The 23,993-nt window shown below is 42.4% G+C and overlaps 1 protein-coding gene across 6 annotated transcripts in view; it reads left to right on the top strand.

Moving 5' to 3' along the window:
- Positions 1-23,993, top strand: part of BBS9 (Bardet-Biedl syndrome 9) — a 655,958-nt gene that overhangs the window by 105,557 nt on the left and 526,408 nt on the right. For all 6 annotated transcript variants that reach the window (XR_011964809.1, XM_072598867.1, XM_072598868.1 and 3 more), the window contains exon 10: positions 20,158-20,339. Coding sequence is in view for 5 of the 6 variants with exons in the window: in XM_072598867.1 (XP_072454968.1) it covers positions 20,158-20,339 (182 nt within the window). In the remaining variant the exon portion in view is untranslated. The remainder of the gene's footprint in view (positions 1-20,157; positions 20,340-23,993) is intronic.

Here is a 23,993-nt window from a genome sequence, read left to right as displayed (position 1 = left end):
TTAAAGTCTTCTGAGCAGAAAGCTAAACACAAAGAAAAATGAAGATTTAAACAAACTGGCAAAGATACTGGAGCTAAATGACTTGTGGCCCTTCTGAATAGGAATGGTAAAGAACATACCTATTTCTTAGTATTATGTGGAGCTTGCACAAAAATTGAGTATGTGTTAGGGCACAGGGATATTACAAATAACGTTATAGTGCATAAATAAGAAACACTATTTACAGAGCATAATATGATAAAAATAGTAAGTTGAGGAAGCACAAACAAAAGACAGACTCAAATGAAGAAATAACAATGACACACTAAATAATAAATGGGTCAGAACAAATCATAGAAATTATTAACAATTACGTGAAAGAAAATTATAATGATGAAACAATATACCACAATTTATGTGATAAAGTTAAAACAATCCTCAAGAGGAAAATTATATCCCTAAAATGTAGATTAACAAAATAAAAAAGCAGAGAATTAATGAACTTCCGAAAACAAACATAGGGTTTTTCAAAATGAAAAGCCAATAATTTTTTTTCTTTTTTTTTTTTAATTTATTCATTTTCACAAAATTTTGGGTTACAAATTTTCTCCCCTTTTATCCCCTCCCCCCGCCAAACACCAAGCATTCTAATTGCCCCTATGACCAATCAGCTCTCTCGTCTATCATCCCTCTCTGCCCTTGTCTCCGTCTTCTCTTTTGTCCTGTAGGGCCAGATAGCTTTCTATACCCTTTATCTGTATTTCTTATTTCCTAGTGGCAAGAACATTACTCGACAGTTGATCCTAACACTTTGAGTTCCAACTTCTTTACCTCCCTCCCTCTCCACCCCTTCCCTTTGGAAGGTAAGCAATTCAATATAGGCCAAATCTGTGTAGTTTTGCAAATGACTTCCATGATAGTTGTGTTGTATAGGACTGACTATATTTCCCTCCATCCTATCCTGTCCCCCATTACGTCTATTCTCTTTTGATCCTATCCCTCCCCATGAGTGTCGACCTCAAATTGCACTCTCCTCCCCATGCCCTCCCTTCTATCATCCCCCCCACCCTGCTTGTCCCCTTATCCCCCACTTTCCTGTATTGTGAGATAGGTTTTCCTACCAAAATGAGTGTGCATTTTATTCTTTCCTTTAGTGGAATGTGATGAAAGTAGACTTCATATTTTTCTCTCACCTCCCCTCTTTATCCCTCCACTAATGAGTCTTTTGCTTGCCTCTTGTTATGAGAGAAAATGCATATTTCTGATGGAAAATTATCAGTGTTTGGATGCCTGGTTATCCTCACCAGTTCCAGGACAAAAACTAGAATTTCGTTGGAACTCCCTGAGTATGTTTGATGGGAAGGGGCTGTTTCTGAAGGGTCATTGCTGACTTGAGAGGGAAAGCGCTTGGACTTTCCGGGATGTACGCCTCAGAAAACAAGCCAGCAGAAAGAACATTGGAAATAAAAAGCTCCTGGCTCCAGGAGACATCTTTCAGGGCGTTATTTCTGATGAACGTTGGCACCGCTGTGGGTACATTGTCTCCCATCCTGCCAGGCAGCCCCTCACCCTTCATTTCTCCAGACTCTTAGGACCTGAGCCTGGTCCAGAGTTGGGCCAAAGCAAGGCGCAGGAGTCTGTCTGCTGCCATAGAATAGGAGGGGGGTGGGTGTGGCCTACAGGTAGGAAGCAGATACTTCATTCTTTTGGGTTTTATTAAAGGCCTTGTGTAAGGTGATCTGCATGTCTCCATCAGCACAAATAAGGGCCAGTGTGGGGTTGATTGGATTTTTCCTGATCAGTTTTATCAGTTACTTTCCATGATCCCAGCTTCACTTAGCTGTGGTTGTAAATGACAAAAACAATGTATATGTGTGTGTATATGGATATGACAATGCATGTGACAATAATGTATATGTGTATACACACATACAAACACATGTATGTACATACAAACATCCACTCACATGCATACATGTATTTATATGTATGTGACATCTCAGATTCTCCCCTTAGACCTTCACAGTGGCCTGGAATTGACAAAGGATTCTGTTGGCTGATTTTCAGCCTCAGACCCATTGATCAGAGTGTTGGCTTTTGTTAGATCTGAGCTCCTGGCTGTCAGAGGGGCCTTTATCTTGGCAGGAATCTGTCAGATCAAGGTTGTTCAAATAAATCACATTTGATTTTTGAAAATTCCCAACTTATTCACTTGGAATATTCCTTCTCTCCTGAGCGGTGTTCTTGGAGGACAGTAAATCATCACATCTTTGGACTGAGAGCTGGAAGGGAGCTGAGAGGTCACACAGCCCACTTGCTCATTTGGCATGTGAGGAAACTGAGGCCCAGAGAGTTGAGCTGATAGCCAGGCGTCAGATACCAACTGCAGCATTCTTTTCAAGATCCCGGGATGCTTTCCTTTAAGCTTGTGCCCAAAGTAGGCAGAAATCGTGGATTTTCAACTATGTAATGCCCATGGGTGAGCTAGTAAGCAAAGTTATATTATCCATTTCTGGTCAGTTTGGAGAGCTCTGACGTGGTGGGCATGGTTTCCTAGTGCTGGTCAGGTGAAGATAACTTACATCAGAAATTGTCAGCCCAGAGCGAGGAGAGAACTTTGGGATGGGGACCAAAGATTCAGAATCCACTGAGAAAGCCAGTTTGAATAGGTACTTTGACCAGAAGGGAACAAGCTAGAAGATCAACCTATGTCACGGTCACACTGAAAACCTATGGCTCAGTTAGTGGCTTAAACCACTGTTCAGCTTCGCTTTTTCCTTTTTTTTGCTTTTCCCAAATTAGAAGGGACATTTTGTAAGATCTTGAACCACCCAGGGCCAAAGCGATGTTTTTTCCATACTACAAAGGCAGAGACTGGGGTTCTTTGCAAAGGGGATGGGTGAGTCCTGCTGTCCAGGCAACTGGTGCTGAAGATGCAGTTGGCATCTGTTGTCTTTGGAGCTCCTTCCCTGTTAAGACAATGCCATGATGGGCAGCAGAATCTGTAGAGCTGAACTCTCCATGTGCTATTTTTCCTTGATTTCATATTTCCTTTGATCAGTGTGCTTCCATCAAGTAGACCTCTGTGCTTGGTTTATTGTATTTTTCCCCTCAGATCTCAAAAGTGTTGCTTTCAGTTTTTGTGTATTTAGGTTAGGGTTAGGGTAGGTACCCATAAAAACAGAGGGAATTAATATTATCTTGAGAGAGATTATTACATTTTGGTCCTGTGCCTTATGGTGCTGAAATGGTTTGTTTGGGGCCTGAGCTGGTTCAAACCTTGTAGAATTGATTTATGCCATCTTTGGTTCTAACACCTCAAACTAGGACAGAACCAGTTACTGGGTTGATGCCACTTCTGTGTGTTCATCCTTCATTGCCGAAGAAGACCATGCCATCAGAGAAATGATGACATGACTTGCACTTGACTTTGTTTTGAGTGAGGGAGAGCTATGCAGGTCACCAGCCTCACTTTTCCTCCAGAGCCATCTGAATCCAGTGACCAGATATTCATCAGGATGACTGGAGATGACCCAGGATGAGGCAATTGGGGTTAAGTGACTTGCCCAAGGTCACACAGGTAGTGAGTGTCAAGTGTCTGAGGTGAGATTTGAACTCTTGACTCCTGCACTGGTCCTCTACCCACTACACTACCTAGCTGCCCTATTGCCACTTCTGTACACACATGGTGAAAGAAAGCCCTTTCAAGTACTGTGTATGGCAGAGTTGGCCTGTCCTACACATACTCACACAAAAGGATAGATTTTTTTCTGCACACAACTAGTCCCATATAAACTAAGTATAATCCATTCAGCGATGAAATTCAGTGATTGTATCAAATCCTCTACAAACCCTCTAGTCTAGTATAGACTGGGGACAGTCTCATCACCCCATTATTCTCAAAAGGGGAGTAATTGAGGGAAGGGAACAGCATATGTTAAGCACCCACAAATGATATCTCATGTCATCATAAGATACCCATAAGATAAATAGCAATCGACTCCTAGGTAGGACAAATGGATGCACTGACCTGATCACATGGTTTCCCACCATCAGGCAGCAGCCATGCCAAGAGAAGAGCCCAGGATTTCTGACTTCTGCCTCGAGCAGCTTGATGGGTTTCTTTTCACTGTGAAATTTCATGTTCTTCTTTTTCTGCGGGCTAGAATTCTCTGAAATCACCTTGAGAATCTTGGCCACGTCACTTAACCTGGATACAACTCACTTGTTCCTTCTGTAAAGCATGAATATCAGAAGCAGAGTCATTGCTTTCCCCCATCACCAGGAGGTAGTGAAGGCTGATGGACTTTGTTTATAGCTGGGGACTGTTTCTAGACCCTGGAGTTGAGTGGGGGAGAGGAAGAGGAGATGGGAGCATCCCAGGAGATGGTGAAGGTTGGTGGAAGTTACCTTCCCACCATCCTCCTTTAGATACTTTCTCAGATTCTGTCTCATTCCCAAAGAATTGCCAGAGTGAGGGGAATGGAAGAGTTAAGGAATTAATGGAGGATGAGGTGGGAAGAGGTAGGTGTATCAATTAACCCACTTCCCCTTACCTGGGGTTGGGGAAAAGGCTGGACCAAGGGAAGTTTTGTTATCCATTTCCATGTGATGCCCTGGGAAGGAGCTTCTCTGCCTCAGGCCTGGACCAGTGGTTAAGTCGACAAGTTCTAAATGGCTCATCTTCAGGGCCTTTTAAAATCTTGAATTCTCATCCTGCTTTCAGCTGCTGGCACCTAGTTCCTCATGTCTCTTTATTCCACCAGGCCTTGATTTTCATTTTGGTTAATTGAGGGTGGTGGACAAAATATTCTTTAAAATCCAGTCTGGTGTGAAATCTGTGAGCCAAAGAAATGTAAGTATAAAGTCTTGAAATTATATATTTCTTAACACATGGAGTGAATTTTATTATCTTTCAAATATTAGTTATCAATAATGAAGAAAACAATGCTAGGAACATATTTTTCCTTTTCTCTTTTCAACTCCATAACCATACCTGCTGAAGTAATCCTCATCTACTTCTGTTGCGTAAGACTAGAAAGGGCAGGGAAAGAAAGAGAATAAATCCCTTATTTAATTATGACAACCTAAAAGCCTTATATAGTCACACAGCTTGCCTGAAGCTAGGATGATAAAGTAATTTTCTTTTAAAATAAATCAAAAGTTGGTGCTAGCAGACAAATCTGGTAAGTCAGGGAGTTGAGCTGTTGGATTGATATTGTGTGATGGAAAATATCTGAAGCATTTTGATTTCTTAAAAGGTTATGTTGTGAAAATTTTGTTTTGTAAGAGTAGACATACAAAAAGCATATGCCGTTGTTATTACCGGAATTCAATAAAAGATAGCTTTTCAAATTGTTACCATATGTGTGTGGGAGTTGCTTTGCACAGTCAAGTTATTTTTGATACCAGAGTAATTTGTTTCATATTTTGAGTGCTTTTCTATTGAAATGGCCCTTCTGATATCTTCGACTGGAGTACGATGTATAATTAGATTTTGTTGTTCGGTCGTTTTCAGTCATGTCTGACTCTCTGTGACCCTGTTTGGGATTTTCTTGGCAAAGATACTGGACTGGTTTGCCATTTTCTTCTCCAGCTCATTTTGCAGATGAGGAAACTGAGGCAAACAGGGTGAAGTGACTTGTGCAGTGTCACACAGCCAAGTGTCTGAGGCCAAATTTGAACTCAGAAAGATGAGATGAACCTTTCTGACTCTAGGCCCGCCTAGCACTTTACCCACTGTGCCATCTAGCTGCCCTTGTATTGATAAAATAGTATATAATTAAAATCTTTTAAAATAATATTTTTTTTTCCAGTTGCATGAAAACACAATTTTTAACATTAATTAAAAAAAAATTTTGAGTTTCAAATTTTCTCCCCCTCCCTGTACCTTTCCCTCTCCCTGAGGTGTTACATAATTTGATATAGGTTATAATATGCACAATTATGCAAAACATGTCCATGTATAATAAAAATCTTAGCACACAACTGAAATTAGATGCTAAATGGACAGTTTGCCAAATGGAGGGGTGGCATATACAGGGATGGTGGATGATGATAGTGTCCATGAGGATGGGGCTATGCCATATGTGAGGTGCCCAGTTGAGGCCCTTTAGGCCTCAAAGTACCAGAAGGTCCCAGGAATCTGAGGGGAAGCCAGTGGGGAACTTGAGGCAGCAGCATTCATTGGCTTTGGGTAGGGGTTGCCTTGACTCCTCTGAATCTGTTATAGGTGTTAAAGCAAGGCAGGGTTTTTATTAGAGTTGCTGAAGTTGGTTGTATTTGAATGTATGTAAAGTTCATCATCTTTTGAGCTCATCACTGGAGGGCTTGGAGGGCTTCGGCCAGGATCATCCCCAAGCATTTACCAAACACTTCTTACTGGTCAGATGTGGTATTGGGATTTTGGATAAAAGACAAAGATGACTTAATTCCTGCCTTCAAAGGACTTTCTAAGTTGTAGAGCCTTAGACATCTGTCTTGGTGTCAAACTAATGATGAATGGAGAGGGGGAGGGGCAGGACTTGGGCCTGGACTGTGAAAGTCCCAGGTGAGGACCCTCCATCCATTGACACAGGTTGGCACTTCCTCTGTAACTTGGAGTTGGAGAGGGTTCTATGGGACTCTCGAAAGGTGATACAACTTCCCTGGGGGTCCTATAATCAGTATGTGCCAGAGGCAGGGCCCTGAGCTCAAGCCTCATTAAAAACTTCCTAGAAACAACTGGGCTTCATTGTGCATTCTAGGAAAGAAGAGGAACCTAAAGAATGCTTGGAACCAGGGCTTCACTTGAGCAAAAGTAGAGCAGATTGAGGGTATCTGCCCACCCTTGGGGAGGAGGACTCCCTAAGGGACCCCTCTGGGAGGCCTGCCCAGATCCCCCCGGGTATGGCTTCTTGTCTGGCTCAATGCACTTTCTACACCTTTCTGCCCCCATCCAGATGCCCTTCCTAGTGCATGCCACAGGCATTCTTTACCACCCCCATCTTTTCACCCGTTTATGCCTTCCCTCATTAGAATCTAAACTCCGTTGATGGGGTACACACTCTGGGAACTCCCTTGAGCTCTCCTTGAATCTTCCCACTTAATCTGGCTTTTCCTACCCAGATCTGTTACCCTTAATGTAGTCTGGCCCTCCATTGTCTGTTACCTCTGAATTGCCCACCTGCTTCCCACCCCAGTCCTCCATTGCCTATTGTCTCCCAATTGCCTCCAGCAGTTTCCTACCCTTGATCCATCAGAATCCCACTCTCTTGATTCTGACCTTTAGTCACCCCAGTCCCATTAAGATCCTCCTTGGACTCCTCCTCAACACCCTCCCTAAACCCCTCCCCCCATCACCCCAGACTACTGGACCACCCCCAAATCCCTCCCACAGTCTTTCTGTATATGAGATCCTTCTTGTCTCCATGAAGGTGCTCAGGTTCTATCTGACCCACATGCATCACAAATTCTTAGGCTCCTTAAGAGTCAACCCAATGTGGTGGATCTTTAATAAACTTTGTTTTACTTTGGCTGAAAGAAGGCTTGGGCTGAATGCATTTGGACAGGACTCAGGATGTCTGTATTTTGGGGTGCCAAGCAAGCCAAACCTCAACATATGGTTCCCTGATCTCAACACTGTGAGAGGAGGGGCTGTCTTCTTATATTTCTGTCCCCAGCCAGCTATGCTCATAGTCAGCACTGAATAAACCTTTTGCAGTCTAGGGGTGCTGGGAATCTGAAATACAAGGACAGATGACACAAATCCTGCATCTAATGATTTGATCCAAGCCTTCTTTCAGTCAGAAACAGGGTTTATTAAAACACTGTTTGGGATGGGTGAGGTTTTAAGAATCTACCCTATTGGCCAGATTTTAAGAATCTGAACAATTTATTGGAGGCAAGATGGACAATTATAAAGGCTGTGGGAAGTTCTGGATGTGATCTAGGAGTGGCCAAGTAGTCGTGGGGTGACAGACAATGAAGGTTTGGGCCAGGTTAGAGGTGACAGAGAATTGGAGATTGGGGCAGGGTCAAAGCCACAATGCAAGGACAGTTGAAAGCATTATACTGAAATGAGCCTCAGGTGAAACCACGGCCATATGGGAGAGTCCAGGGGAAATTTGGGGGGTGTGTGGTTTCCAGGGCCTATAACCCTTCAGACCTAGTGTCTCTGTGTCTCTGTCCGTCCCTCTCTTTTCTGTTTTTTTTTGTCTGTCTATGTGGGAAGAGTGTTTCTGTGCCTTCAGGGAGGAGTGTAGACTCCCAGGGTGCTGCTGGGGAGGATGGCATTCAGAACATGTTCTAGCCCGAGGCCATTGTCACTTCTAACTGATGTCAATTCCTTGGTGTGCCGAGGGAGAACCAGAGGGATGATGAAGAGATAACCCTTAGCAGCATTTAGATAATGGGGGAGACCAGTTATAATAAAAGAATGATGGGAGCTGGTATAGGAAAAAAGGAGTTAGAATATATCTTAGGCAAATTCTTTGCTATAGGAGGCTTTGATAAAGAAATGGGATCTTTAAATTTCATTGAAATGGAAAAAAATTGTTTAGTTAAGTTATTTATCTTCTTTCTCCAAAGAAGCGGTACCCCTTACATGACTTCTTTGTTTGACTGAGAGGGTCTCAGCTTTAGAGCTGGAAGTTTGTCCTAGATTGTCCCAACCTCCTCATCTTACTGATGGGAAAACTGAGGCCCCAGAGATGAAAGGACTTACCCAAGGTCATATGGTTGGTAAGAGTTAGAGTCCAAGCCCCCTGGGGTCTTTCCACTGTAGCATACCAGGACCTTCCTTTTTGTAGTTATGGTAGATAGCTCCATTATCTTCCTTCTTTCTAGAGAGGCCTTTCCATTCTAGTAAGATAGCAAGAAGAAAGTCTTCTTGTACGGTTGGGTCTTTGAATATCCAGAAACTGCTGGAATATATAGTTCTTAAGAGGAGAACACAACCAAAATGACCAGTTAGAAACACAGCTGCATTTCTAGCACTGCATAATTATATATTTAAGTATCTAGTACTAAAGAGGAGCTGGGAGGCACAGTGAATGAGGAAGACCCTCACACACCTCCTAGCTGTGTGACCCTGGGCAAATCACTTTACCTCAGTTTCCTCATCTGTCAAATGAGATGGAGAAGGAAATGACAAACCACTACTGTCTCTGCCAAGAAAATCCCAAATGAGGTTATGAAGAATTGGACATCACTGAAACAACTGAGTACCACCGCCACTATGGGGGAAGGCAGTTTGAATGGGATGAAAAGAACAGGAAACAGTTTGGAAATTTGGATCATTGAAGGCAGCAGAACAGGTTTTTTGGGGGGTATTCAGCCAGTAGATGTAGCATGGGGGCATTGGACTCCTGGCATGACAGAGGAGACATGGCCTAAGAGGAGACTGAAGATCCCAGGAGGGGAAGAACCAGACATTTGCCCAGTTTATGTAGCTTTTTGCAAGCTTATCCCCTTCCCTTTCTCTTCTTAAAAATGAATCACCATTTCACTCATCTTTCTGGGCACAAAAGTACAGTGCCTGGAATTCAGTAGGTGCTTATTAAATGCTTGTTGAGTTAAATTGAGTTGAGTGCACCCTTACTTGGTCATATGACAGGGAGATGGAGAAGGGCAAGCCTGCTTAAGAAGGGACTGACAACCTTTTGTTAAATAGAAGCAACAGGAGTGTGTGTGTGTGTGTGTGTGTGTGTGTGTGTGTGTGTGTGTGTAAAGCAAGTGTGCATGCTACTTTTTAACTTCTCCAGGGCAGGGCCTGCATCTTCTCCCAACTTTGTGTCTCTTCCAGAGACAGTGAGGCTGGTACCCTGGGTTGTGTAGATGCCATCCTGGAGCACTCTCCCTCCTCTTCTCCATTTCCCAGCTTACTTGGCTTCCTTCAAGGTCCAGCTAAAGTTCCCTCATCTGCAGGCAGCCTTTCCTGATCTCTGTCACTTACATGGCCTTCTCTGTGTCATTATGTCCTGTTTGTTTTGTGTATTTTGTCTGAAGTGATCTCTTCCATTGGACTGAACTCCTTGAAAGTGGGCTTCTTTTGTCCCTTTTTGTATTCCCTGCGCTTAGCACAGTGCCTGGCACATAGCAGTGCTTGCTATGATGATGATGGAGATGGAGGAGAGGGAGAAGGAGGTAATGAATTCCCTTGTAGTGGAAGTCATTCAAGAATGACTTGATAAGTACATGTTAAGGAGCTTGTTGGACTTTGGGTAGATTTCCCTTTAGGGTCCTCACAAGGCTAAGATTTTATGAAGAGTCAGCCTCAAAGCCAGAACTTCACCTCAGGCCTTCTGGTTGTGAACCTGGTTCTCTTTCCACAAGGACAGAAACAGTTTGAGAAGTTTTAAGAAACATTTTATTGGTACATTTTGTTTTGACATTTTCCCCGACAAACACTTCACAAGGTGTGACCTCTAAAAAAAGTTAAGCGAAGTCTTTGGCCAGACGATCTGTTTCTGGTGCTATGTATCACTTTCAACTTCTGCAGTTTTCTGATTGGTAAAAAGAAAAAGTTCTTTAATAATTTGGTACCAACATTGTCCTTGGAATTTGACTTGAGTTTTGTTGGCTTTTACCATTATCTTTATTTACATTATTGTGGTTGGATAGCTAGATGATATACATTATTAATTACATGTGTTATATATGATATATTATAGATTATAGTAAACTTATAAAAGCATAGTATAAGCACACACAAATATATGTGTATATATGCACATTGTAATATACCTCTTGTTCTTTCTTCACTCCTTGAAGAAGTCTTCTAGGTTTTTCTGAATTTTTCACATTTTTCTTTTATCACGCCAACTGAGAGTTAAGATGAGATGTGATAAATGTGTTGGGGATCCAGAGGTAGCCTTCTTAAGTGACCTGCCCCAGTGCCATTCAGCATTATGTTAATTCAGAAAAAAAGACTGATGGGAGGTAGCTCAAAACACAGGTTCCTTCAAGGGAAAACATAAAGAGTTACAGGCTTTGAGAGCAGCGGGCAGTCCCGTGCTGAGCTTGTTAATCACATGGTCAGGTTTGGGAAGGGAGCAAAGAGGTGAAAGCAGGGAGACATTCTGGAAAAGGAGGGATATAAAGAGTGGAGCCCCTAGGGTGAGGAAGCATAGGGTAAGGAGTTCTGGGGCAGAGGGAGAAGTAGAGAAGAGGAGACGAGATAGTTTTGTTGGATTTCAGAATTTCAGGATTGTGCTCTAAGGATGGGGAACTCTTAGGGATGATGGTGAGGTCAAGGTGCTGACCATTTTTCTGATGACATCTCTTTCGCCCCATTTGTAGGTGAAATCCTTGTTTAATTAGATTGGCCATGTATAACAAGCTTCTCACCTTCATGGTCTTTCCTTTGTTTTTGCATCACCTGCAACTCTTTTCTTTAGAGAGTGGAGTATTCCGTGACTCACAACTCGATTTAGGGAGAAGCCTGGCATGGCCTTCCAGAGACCCTCTAGTGTGCATTATATGTGCTGATGGACCAGTACTGGGGCTTATTCAGCTGCTTTGTAGATGCCTGTTATCCCATCAGTTTTTCCTAAGGATGGGATGAAGGTGGGAAACTTTTCTCTCTGTCTCTCTGTCTCTTCCTCTCTCCCTCCCTGTTTCTCAGTCTCTCCCTCTCTTTTTCTCTTTCTCTCCAAGTCTCAATCTGTCTCTTTTTCCCTCCCTCCCTCCCTTTCTCTCTCTTTCCCTCCTTCACTCCCTCTTCCTTTCTGTCTCCCCATTCCCTCTCTTTTTCTCCCCTCTCCCTTTCTCTCTCTGTCCGTCTGTCTCTTCCTCTCTTCCCCTGCCTTCCTCCCCTCACCGCCAGTGGAGAGAGAGGAGAGACCCTATGCCATAGTGAGAAGAAAGTGGCTTTGCAGTTAGAAAGACACGGGTTCAAGCCATCCCCCTCCCCCAACCCTGAACAAGTTGCTTACTATCCCAGTGCTCTAGGTAAGACACTAAGCTGTTGGGGAGGTGCTGTCCTACACCAGTAGAAGGATTTCTTCACTGGGAGTTGTCTACACCTATGAAATCATAACTCCAGACTGAAAACAGGCCTCGTTTAGGGAGTTCTTGCATGCTCTGGGGTTGCTTGAAATTACTCTGCTGTCACATGCAATAGGAATTTCTGGAGGACCCCCCTCCCATTTGCAGGGAAAGATTTCTTGCTTTTGGACAATGAATGACAAATACCTTTGGCGAGTACATTTTTTTGTTATTTAACAATTGATAGTAAAATTGCACATGGCTGGGATAGCCTTTAAGGTCAGGGTTCTTAAAATGGTGCCCCTGAGCTCCCAGTGGGTCCAGGGATAGAGTCGAAGTGGGTCCATGAACTTGGATGAAAAAAATTGCCTCTTTGTTTTTACTAACTTCTAACTTAGCATTTCCTCCAATTATTTAAAAACATTATTCTGAAGAGCGACCCATAGGCTTCCCTAGACTGACAGCCAGAAGGGTCCATGATATACACACCCTGCTTAAAGGTAGGATTTGATTCAATTCAGTTGACATTTTTTTCTACTTAATTCTCAGTCAGTATAGAGAGACCTCGTATTCTTTATACCTTTTGATCAGTTGTGGCCATAAAGATGTGGTCTGCTGCAGAATATTTTTTTTTTGTGAAGCCTTCCAACCCCCTTCTCATCCTTTCATCAGGGCTGTGTTCAGCGTGGTTTCCAATAAAGGTTTTGTAGAGATAAGAAAGTAGACAGGAGGATGGGGGTTTTTGTTTTTGTTTTTGTCTCCCCCCATGACCTCACTGGTCTAAGCAGTCCCCGGTGAGTAAGCAAGCTTCCTCTAATATTACATACTGGCAACTCTTTCACAGTTTGCTGTCTTAGAGCCTTGCCTTGCACCCTGACAGGTAAAGTGATTTGAATTGGCTAGAATGTATTAGAGGCAAGACTGGAACCCAGGTCTTCCTTTCTCTGAGGCAGGCTCACTGAATCCTAGGACACAGTGCCCACTATGAGGGTCAGTAGTTAGGATATTTTCAAAATCACTTTTGGGGGATAATAATACATATCCTTGATGTTACCCTAAGTGTTTGGTATCCATCCTTCACTTTTTGAAGTATCTTGAGAGTCAGTCCTTCAACACCCTCCACATTGTTTCTCCCTCAACACAGACTTTCTCCTTCTGGACTTGGTTTAGTCCAGCTGCTCTTCTAAGATTTGTTCTTTACATTTTTTTAGAGCAATTTCAGCTTCACGCCTCATGAGGTTCATGGAGAAAAGCATTAGGTAGAGAAATCTCTGCAGCTTTTTCTTCCATTTTTCTTCCATTTTCCTCCAGTTCTATCTCTGAATGCCCCAGGGATGATCTAGGTTAGTTGGATCTTTTGCCAGAACTCTAAAGTTTTTTTTCCCCCACAGCTGCTTCTCACTCATTTATGAGGTGATATTATTTATAACCTTCCATCATCCTCTGTATGACTTTACAAATGGGCTCATACCTTAAACCCGTGTTGCCCTTGGCTGCCATATTGCTGTTTGGCAGGGAAATCAGCTTTTCAGACTAAAATTCTCTGTTCCCTGTTTTCTATCATCCTTTGGCTTTTCTGTGATGCTTGATTTATAGTTTGAATTTTGCTAGAAAATGGTGATGTTCTGTGTCAGGGTCTGTTCTTTTATTAACTTCCCATTTTCAATATCAATAGCTTATTTAAGTAGGTCAGTTTTGAGTTCAGCTGTATAGCGCATCTCATTTTTATCCTTGTTTGATATGAATTTTTATCTTTGTTCTAAAACTTTGATGTTTTAGTATATAGTTTTAGTAATAGTCAGCTGATTTGAAAGTGACTCACGTTTTCCTATTATTTCCTGTTCAGTTATACTTAGTTACTTTTTTTTTTTTTTTACATGTGTGCTATTATTTGGTTTCTGGATGTACAGTATCTTCTCTCTTTGCATGTAACTTATTTTTGTATATTCTTGTACAATCAAGCCTTTGGCCACTTTCATTTATTATTCCTGAACCACATTTCCTGACATACTTTTCTTCATTTTCCCTAATGTTTACTTTTGTACAGAAGCCACTGAATATTAAAATATATGTTAATTGAATTTGGAAGGCCCTTGTGAGTTTATAGTGTTCCTTTGCAGCAGCTGTTGGCACATAAATTGTAAGTAAGTACTTCCATGGTGTACGTTTTCTAAATGCTTTTTATGAACCCTGCAAAGCCAGATGACCATGTGATCCCCAGGACCTTTGAATGCACAATAGAGTCAACTGCAGCCGGATGGACAGACCATCGAGTTGATCCATTAGTACCTATATTGTACTATCACATGTGCTGGTCCATCAATATATACCTTGGAACAAACATTGCCTGTAGATAATGGGCCTAGAATGGAATAGAAAAGAGAGAGCATCAGTGACCTTAACCATCTCCCAAAAACAAAGTCCTTCTTGTTAACGCCAGGGTCCTTCTTGTGGTATTATATGGCTATAGATCACAGAAAACCACAAGGTATGAGGAATAAAAATTAGAGGTCGTCCAGAGGGTGGTAGACTCATGGTGGGTTTAATTAGGCTGCTGTGTGTTAGGAATGATTCCATACATAGAGATGTTAAAGATATTATCCAAGAGCTGTATGCCTAGAAAAGGGGGGTACACTGGGTTTGCTGGAAAAGACTGACTTTTAATGTATGGGTCAGACTGGTTGAATACGGAGGTCCCTTCCAGTTCTGAGATTCTGTAATTCTATCTCCTGTGCTGCCTTAGTACCTCATTAATGTAAAGGGATCTTCCAGTTGGGTGAGCCCTGCAGAGGAAGATCTACAAGAGTGGCCCTGGATGGGGTGACATGGATGAGTTGCACATGTGTGTAGTTGGTGGAAATCATCATAGTGATGGCATCACAAATCTGTTGAAGTAGTGTTTGGTTCAGAGGTGGGGAACCTGCGGCCTTGAGGTCACGTTTGACCCTTTGACTGAATCTGAACTTCACAAAATCAGAGGGCCACACTTGAGGCCCCAAAGGGCCACATGTGACCTCGAGGCCTCAAGTTCCCTACCTCTGGTTAGTTCTTGCCATATTCAAACCTTTTGACTCCATCTTTGAAGAAGGAATTCATGAGAGGAAGGCATGAGGCTTCTGAGTAGTGCACAGCCTAAGTACATATTGATTGAATTTGAGGGTCATAGCCAGCTTTGTTGAATTCCTCCACTTCATCCTTTTAAATCAATCAAAGGGTCATAGAGATATAGCTGGAAGGCATCTCAAAGGCCATTTTACCCCCTCTTTTTATTTTTTTTAAATTTTTTTTATTAGTTTATTTAACTTTTAACATTCATTTCCACAAAATTTTGGGTTCCGAATTTTCTCCCCATTTCTCCCCTCACCCACCCCAAAACACTGAGCATTCTAATTGCCACTATCACCAATCTGCCCTCTCTTCTAACATCCCTCCCTTCCCTTATCCCCATATTCTCTTTTGTCCTGTAGGGCAAGATAACTTTCTATACCCCATTACCTGTATTTCTTATTTCCTAGTAGCAAGAACAGTACTCGACAGTTGTTCCTAAAACTTTGAGTTCCAACTTCTCTTCATCCCTCCCTCCCTACCCATTCCCTTTGGGAAGGCAACCAATTCAATATAGGCCATATCTGTGTAGTTTTGCAAATGATTTCCATAATAGTCATATTGTGTAAGACTAACTATATTTCCCTCCATCCTATCCTGCCCCTCATTGCTTCTATTTTCTCTTTTGATCTGTCCATCCCCAAGAGTGCTGACTTCAAATTGCTCCCTCCTCCTATTTCCCTCCCTTCCATCATCCCCTCCCCCCGCAACCCTGCTTATCCACTTCTCCCCCACTTTCCTGTATTGTAAGATAGGTTTTCATACCAAAATGAGTGTGCATTTTATTCCTTCCTTTAGTGGAATGCGATGAGAGTAAACTTCATGTTTTTCTCCCACCTCCCCTTTTTTCCCCTCCACTAAAAAGTCTTTTGCCTGCCTCTTTTATGAGAGATAATTTGCCCCATTCCATTTCTCCCTTTCTCCTCCCAATATATTTCTCTCTCACCACTTAATTTCATTTTTTAAAGATATGATCCCATCCTATTCCATTCACTCTGCTGTGTGTGTGTGTGTGTGTGTGTGTATATGTAATCCCACCCACTACCCATATACTGAAAAGTTACAAGAGTTACAAATATTGTCTTTCCATGTAGGAATGTAAACAGTTCAACTTTAATAAAGTCCCTTATGACTTCTCTTTGCTGTTTACCTCTTCATGCTTCTCTTCATTTGTGTTTGACAGTCAAATTTTCTTTTCAGCTCTGGTCTTTTCATCAAGAATGCTTGAAAGTCCTCTGATTCATTGAAAGACCATTTTTTCCCCTGAAGTATTATACTCAGTTTTGCTGGGTAGGTGATTCTTGGTTTTGGTCCTAGTTCCTTTGACTTCTGGAATATCATATTCCACACCCTTCGATCCCTTAATGTAGAAGCTGCTAGATCTTGTGTTATCTTGATTGTATTTCCACAATACTTGAATTGTTTCTTTCTAGCTGCTTGCAATATTTTTTCCTTGACCAGGGAACTCTGGAATTTGGCCACAATGTTCCTAGGAGTTTCTCATTTTGGATCTCTTTCAGGTGGTTATCAGTGAATTCCTTGAATACTTATTTTGTCTTCTGGTTCTAGAATCTCAGGGCAGTTTTCCTTGATAATTTCATGAAAGATGATGTCTAGGCTCATGTTTTGATCATGCCTTTCAGGTAGTCCCATAATTTTTAAATTTTCTCTCCTGGATCTATTTTCTAGGTCTGTTGTTTTTCCAATGAGAGATTTCACATTATCTTCCATTTTTTCATTCTTTTGGTTTTGTTTTGTGATTTCTTGGTTTCTCATAAAGTCATTAGCCTCCATCTGCTCCATTCTAATTTTTAAAGAACTATTTTCTTCAGTGAGCTTTTGAACCTCCTTTTTCATTTAGCTAATTCTGCTTTTGAAAGCATTCTTCTCCTCATTGGCTTTTTGAACCTCTTTTGCCAGTTGAGTTAGCCTATTTTTCAAGGTGTTATTTTCTTCAGCATGTTTTTGGGTCTCCTTTAGCAAGGTGCTGACCTGCTTTTCATGCTTTTCTTGTATCTCTGTCATTTCTCTTCCCAGTTTTTCCTCCACCTCTCTAACTTGATTTTCAAAATCCTTTTTGAGCTCTTCCATGGCCTGAGCCCATTGAATATTTATTTCGGATGTTTGGGATACAGAAGCCTTGAATTCTATATCTTTCCCTGATGGTAGGCATTGTTCTTCCTCATCAGAAAAGATGGGAGGAGATATCTATTCACCAAGAAAGTAACCTTCTATGGTCTTATTTTTTTTCCCTTATCTGGGCATTTTCCTAGCAAGTTACTTGACTTCTGAGTTTCCTTTCCATACCCATCTCACCACCAGATCCACCCAGCTAGTGCTTGGGGTCTGAAAATCAAATGCTGCTCCCCAGCCTCAGGGCTTTTGGTGGGGGTGGGGCTGCTATTCAGTGTGTGCTCAGGTGGGGGCAGGGCTGCCACGTGGGGCTTAGTTCCCTCAGGGGGTGTATTCGCAGACCTTCAACAATGGATCTGAGCTCCTGCCTGCTTTTGGAGCCCCTGTCTGCTGCTGCCTCCTGAGGGGTCCTGAGTTATGGAGACATCCCACTCCCCTCTCGGGGAGCTGAAAAGACCCTCTCACTGACCTTTGGCACCTGTGGGTTGAGGGACCTGCGCATCTGCTGGAGATTCTGTCCCTGAAGCCTGCTAGGATCTGCTCCTCTTGGTGCCGTGCGGCCAAGGCAGGGCTGGGCTCTGCTCCAGTCCGGGGCGTGATAGACCTTTCAGGTCAGTTTTTCAGGTCTCTCTGGAACAGAAATCTCCTGCACTCCATTGTTCTGTGGCTTCTGCTGCTCCTGAATTTGTTGGGAGTTCTTCTTTACAGGCATTTTTATGGGCTGTGGGTTCAGAGCTAGCATATATGTATCTTTCTACTCCACCATCTTGGCTTCTCCCCCTACCCCCTCTTTTTATAGAGGAGTCTATGGCCCAAGGAAATTGCTTTAGGTCATACAGGTTGTGCTAGAGATGGTGTTTGAGCTGACGTCATCTGAGTCCAGAACAGGTGCCCTTGCCACCATATTGGACATTGGCATAGAAACAACCAACTGTGCTTGGCTTGGCAGTGTCGTCTTTCTGCTTATGTCCATCCTGAGCACCAGGAAGGGAGATAATCATGGGTCCCATGTTACCTTTGGGCATATGATGAAATCGGTGGCATTTCAGGTAGAAATGACTTGGGAACTGAGAAGACCTGGATTCAAATCCTGGCACATCTAGATTGTGTGACCCTGGGCAGACCAATTAACCACAGTGCTTAGGGCAGCTCTTTCATATTGTATGAGTTAATGTATTTTATATATGTGTGTGTGTGTGTGTGTGTGTGTGTGTGTGTGTATGTGTCTATATCTCTATATCTGTAGAGACATATAGATACATATAGATACACACACACACACACACATATATGAAATGTGATAAGTTAATATGTAAGTTGTAGAGAAAATGGAGTCCTCCATTGTCAGAGGAGTTCTCTTCATCGGGCATTCCCTGTGCCAGTGAATCCCAGGGACTGCTCCTATCTCTTTCCATTTTTAGATTTTATTCATAACAGCAGTGTTAGGGCCTCAAGGGGCGCAGAGCTGCCCCTAAGTTAAGAAGACTGCCAAGATGGCAAAAGTTCTCCCCTTAATCTGAAACAACATCAAGGATGAAGTCAGTGACATCCCCAACATTGGGACTATCAAGTAACTCATTCTTTGGTCATAGGTGCATATGGAAAATAAAGTTGCAGAATGGTGTTTCTCCTTGCGTGCCTTCTCTTGCCCTTTGTTCAGTCATGATTCGGGGAGATGTGTGTTTGCCAGGGCTGTCTGCCTCTGCTTGGAGATGCCCTGGGCAGATGCTGGTAGTGAGCTCCTCCATCTGCCCTCTGTCCTCCTCCTGTTTGGGAATGAAGTCATGTTGTTTGGCTAAGATGTAGGTGGAAGGGCAGCTTATGGAGATGATTGATGATGGTGATGATGATAATGAACGTTACTGTGGCTCCTACTGTGTGCTTCACCCTATGCTAAGCCCTTTATAATATATCATTTGATCCTCCCAACAGCCCTGGGAGGTAGATGCTGTTAGAATCCCCATGTTACAGCTGGAGAAACAGCCAAGTGAGGCTAAATGACTTGTCCAACGTCACCTATGTAGGAAGTGTCTGAGGCTGGATTTGAGCTCCGGTCTTCCTGACTCCAGGCCCAGTGTTCTGTCAGCGGCACCACCAGCATGTACCTGTGTATTACTCGGCCCAGCATCAGTCAGGACCAACACCAGAATCTAGGATGCCCGACTCCCCAAAATATCCACCTCTCACCACTTACGGTCATCTAGTCATATGGTATGGTTCTAAATGACCACAAACTCTGAGCAAATGTGTGGCCTGGTTACATGCAAGAAGACACCATGAAAATATACGTGATGCAGAAAGGAGATGGATCCGTCGTATACATGTAGCAAGAGGGAAGGCAGCTAGGTGGCTTGGTGGATAGAACTCCAGATTGAGTTCACATCTTGCCTCAGGTACTTATTGCCTGTAGAACCCTGGACAAGTTGCTTCATGGTTTTCAGCCTCAGTTTCCTCATCTCTAAAATTGAAAGCATATTGAAAGTGCTTGGCAAACCTTGCAGTCTTATATAAATGCTAACTACCTGGTGATAGTATCAGGAAATATTAAATGACTCCGAGGAAGGTCTCCAGTACAAAAGACAGCCATGTCGGCATTGTTTATTATGGAATATTTCAACACCAAAAGCTTCATGCAGGCTTGTTGGGTAGATGTTTTGTGTTGAATTTGTGGGATGACATGGATAGCGATCACTGGGTGTGAATGGGCGATGATCTGACTCACTGGAGCAAATGTGAGACCACAGATTCATTGGAGTATGATTGGTTTACTTGTCAAAGTTGCTGCAAATATAAATTTCTTAAAACAATTTGAATCAAGACCCCTTAGTGGTCTCTTTTAGGTAGCAATAACACTTTGGCATCTTCCCTTTCTCGAATGATCACATTCTGCTTTTTCTTCTTTCAGACATTCATTCAAGTCCAGCAAGGCTCCTCCTGAGTTTTGACTGAGCTGATTTGTCTTTCTTCCTGCAGAGGCCTGAAGGGCGTGATTGTCACTCTGAGTGATAGTGGTCATCTGCAGTGCTCTTACTTAGGTACAGACCCGTCTCTGTTCCAAGCCCCCAAAGTGGACTCCAGAGAAATAAACTATGAAGAGCTTGATGTCGAAATGAAAGAGCTACAGAAAATCATCAGAGATGTCAACACCTCCCCAGGTAGGCAAAGGGCCGCCCAGAGGGTCAGGCCTCCTGTCACGCCATGGTGCAGGGAGAAAGATCTTGTCTTCTGCACATGCAGGGTAGTTTCTTACTACCACTTCAGAAAAACGCCTACAAAAACAGCATTACCGTCAGCCCACACAGGATTTGTGTGAGGCCAGTGGGAAACCAGTGTCCTCTTTGCGGGCGTGCTTAGAGCTAATGTGATTCAGAAATTGGCCGGCCTTGTGTTTTTCTTTAGGATCTAAAATCAGCAGAAAATGCCAGTGGTGAGGGACAGGATTGGGCTATAGCGAGAACATTGACATCCTTACCTGTTACTTCTTCATGTTCTAAATTTTTTTGAAGGCTTTTATGAGAAAAACAACCACTTTGAAGCACGGTTGGGTGTGCACATTTACCAGGATTGCAGGTATTTGTAACTTGCCTGTGTCATTTCCACAGGTCGCTGTGGCATTATCTGGAATGGATGTAATTCGCTGGTAGTGCCCTCAGCGCTGGGAAGGCGATCACTAGCGGTGGTTTCACTTCCCAAGTCTTCAGTATGGCAATGTTATTTTACTGTTTGATTCCCAAGGATGGCATTTGATGATGAAACTTTTTTTTCTCAAATAGCAAAGACCTCGGCTTTTCATTAGGCGTATGAAAAGCATTACTTTTCAGCATCAGGTCAATGTATGTTTTTTTAAAAAAATTGGAGAAAATAGGAACTTTTTAAATGAAAAGCGATGTTGGAACAAGTAGGAATCAGAAAAGTACAACATCAGAGGCCAAGGAAAACAACTGCAGCCCCGTTCCCTCCCCGATTCCTTCACCACACCCGCTTCTTTACATTGGGTTCTTTATGTTATAAAGATTTTGTTGCTCTGGTTCTCTTAGAACTTTCGATAAAATACAGGTCATTTGAAGTTGATAACACAGATTCAATTAGGATTATGGTGCTTTGGTCCTGGTTACATTCTTTTATTAAACTTTTAAAGGAAAACAGTGAACTGAAAATATTAAATATTCAGAGGCCCAGAGTGGATGTATTTGTGTCCCACCTAACATGCCCACTTAGAGCACTTCAGGAAAGGCTGGGAGACTTTTTTGGTGTTAGTTCTCCTAGAAGGTTGCTAAACTTTGATCTACCCTATTGAGGAAGGCAGGATTTTCCATGGCTGACAATACTTATTTGAATCAGTGGAATACCCATAACAGCCTCAGATTCCTTCAGTTTTAATGTAGGGAGAAGGGAATGTGCATTTCCCTTGCACCTGCTATGTGCCAGGCACTGTGCTACGGACTTCACAAATATCATCTCATTTGAGCCTCACAGGGTAGGTGCTGTTATTTTTCCTATTTTTACAGTTGGAGAAACTGAGGCTGGGATCACACAGCTAGTAAGTATTGGAGGTAGGATTTGAATTCAGGTCTTTCTGACTCTTGGCCCTGTGTTCAGTCCATTGTACTACCTCACCACCTCAATTTATTTGTCAAGAAAGGTGGCTCTCATCAAATATGAAATTCCCAGAGCTCATTAAAACAGAAAATTATTTATGATTATAAATAATTATAATTTCTTTACAAAGCTTGACGTTTGATGATGACAACCCCACTTAGTGTGGAGGGTCGGCATTCCTCATCGCTCTCCATAAGCTATATGTTAATGAGATTTTGATTGATCTTTCTTTGTAGAAAGTCATCCCACTCCTGCTCCAGGTGATTGCTAGGGTTCCCTCTGACATCCCTAGACTCGAGACTGCAGGGATATTTTAATTGTAGCCTGAGTCCCTGGGGCTGTGTAGGTACCAAGAGATATTGGCACAAAGATCATTGTTTGTGTCATCTTTGGATGGAAGTCAGAGTATTTTAGGGCCTTGATTTCATTTCTGCAAAGAGGATTTTTTTCCTTTAGGTATCTGTGAAAGATTCCTCTTTGGAAAAAAAAAAGTTATCAGACATGGAGCCAAGATGGTGGAGTAAAGGCAGGGACTCATCTGAGCTCTCCCTTAAACCTCTCCAAATACCTTTAAATAATAATGACTAAATAAATTCTAGAGCACCAGATTCCACAAAAAGATGGAATGAAACAAATTTCCATGCCAAGAAAACTTAAGAGGGTTGGCAGGAAAGGTCTGCTGCACCAGGGTGAGAGAGGAGTGCAGTCCAGCCTATGCCAGGCCAGCAACAAACCAGGAGCAGGCCTTGGGGCAACTGAATCAGTACCAGCAGTGGCAATTTCCAGACCTCTCAGGCCACAGATGGTAAAAGAGTATTGGACAACTGATCAGAAGGATATAGGAAGGATCTGGGATGCAGTCCTGAGTCTCAGTACCAGTGTAAGGAGGAGCACTAGCACAGCAGAGCTTATGGCTGCAGGGGAGCAGGGAACCTGGTCACGGTTCCAGGTTTGAAAAGAGTACTTGGGGTCTCTCAGAAACCTGGGTCCAGTACAAGTGAGATCATACCACCTTGGAAGAGTCAAAAGTTTTCAGGTCCCTGGAATTACTTCTAAAAACAGCGGCACAAAAAACCTGAAGCTTGGGCCAGTGCCCCTCCACTTGTGAAACACAATCCCTCTGTAGCCTGGAGTTTAAGGTCAAGAAATAGCTTGAAAAATGAGCAAATAACAGGAAAAAAACCTAGCCATAGAAAGTTAATATGGTGACGAGGAAGGTCCCACTCAGAAGACAACAAATTCAAAATTTCTGCATCTAAAGCCTCAAAGAAAAATATGAATTGGGCCCAGGCCATAGTAGAGCTCAAAAAAGAATTTAAAAAATCGAGTAAGAGAGGTAGAGGAAAAATTGGGAAGAGAAATGAGAGCGATGCAAGGAAACCATAAAAAAAGAGTCAACAGCTTGGGAAAGCAGGCACAAAGAAAATACTGAAGAAGATAACACCTTAAAAAACAGAATAGACTAAAATAGTGAAAGAGGCACAGAAATCCAGTGAAGAAAAGAATGTCTTGAAAAGTAGAATTGGCTAAATGGAAAAGCTCATTGAAAAAAATAATTCCTTAAAAGTTAGAATTGGGCAAGTGTAAGCTAATGACTATGAGACATCAAGAAACAATCAAACAAAATCAAAAGGATGAAAAAGTAGAAGAAAATGTGAAATATCTCATTGCCAAAACAACTCACCCATAAAGTTAATTTAAGAATTACTGGACCACCTAAAAGTCATGATCAGAAAAGAGTATAGGCATCATCTTTCAAGAAATCATCAAGGAAAACTGTCCTGTTATTCTAGAACTAGAGGGTCAAATAGAAATGAAAAGAATCCACTGATCACCTCCTGAAAGAGATCCCTAAATGAAAACTCCCAGGAATATTGTAACCAAAATCCAGACCTCCCAGATCCAGGAAAAAGTACTGCAGGCAACCAAAAAGAAACAATTCAAATATGATAGAGCCACAGTCAGTGTAATACAGGATTTAATAGCTTCTATAAAAGATTGGAGGGGTTGGAGTATGATATGCTGGAGGGCAAAAAAGCTCGGATTACAACCAAGAATCACCTGCCTGGCAAAACTGAGCGATTCTTCAAGGGAAAAGTGGGCGTTCAGTCAAATAGAGGCCTTTGAAGCATTGCTGATGAGAAGATCAAAGTGAAATAGGAAATTTGACTTTCAAGTACAAGATGCAAAAAGGCACGTAACAAGGTAAA

The sequence above is a fragment of the Notamacropus eugenii genome, chromosome 3, assembly GCF_028372415.1.
Source record: "Notamacropus eugenii isolate mMacEug1 chromosome 3, mMacEug1.pri_v2, whole genome shotgun sequence".
NCBI classification, from domain to species: domain Eukaryota; kingdom Metazoa; phylum Chordata; class Mammalia; order Diprotodontia; family Macropodidae; genus Notamacropus; species Notamacropus eugenii.
This window is presented reverse-complemented; position numbering and strand designations above follow the sequence as displayed.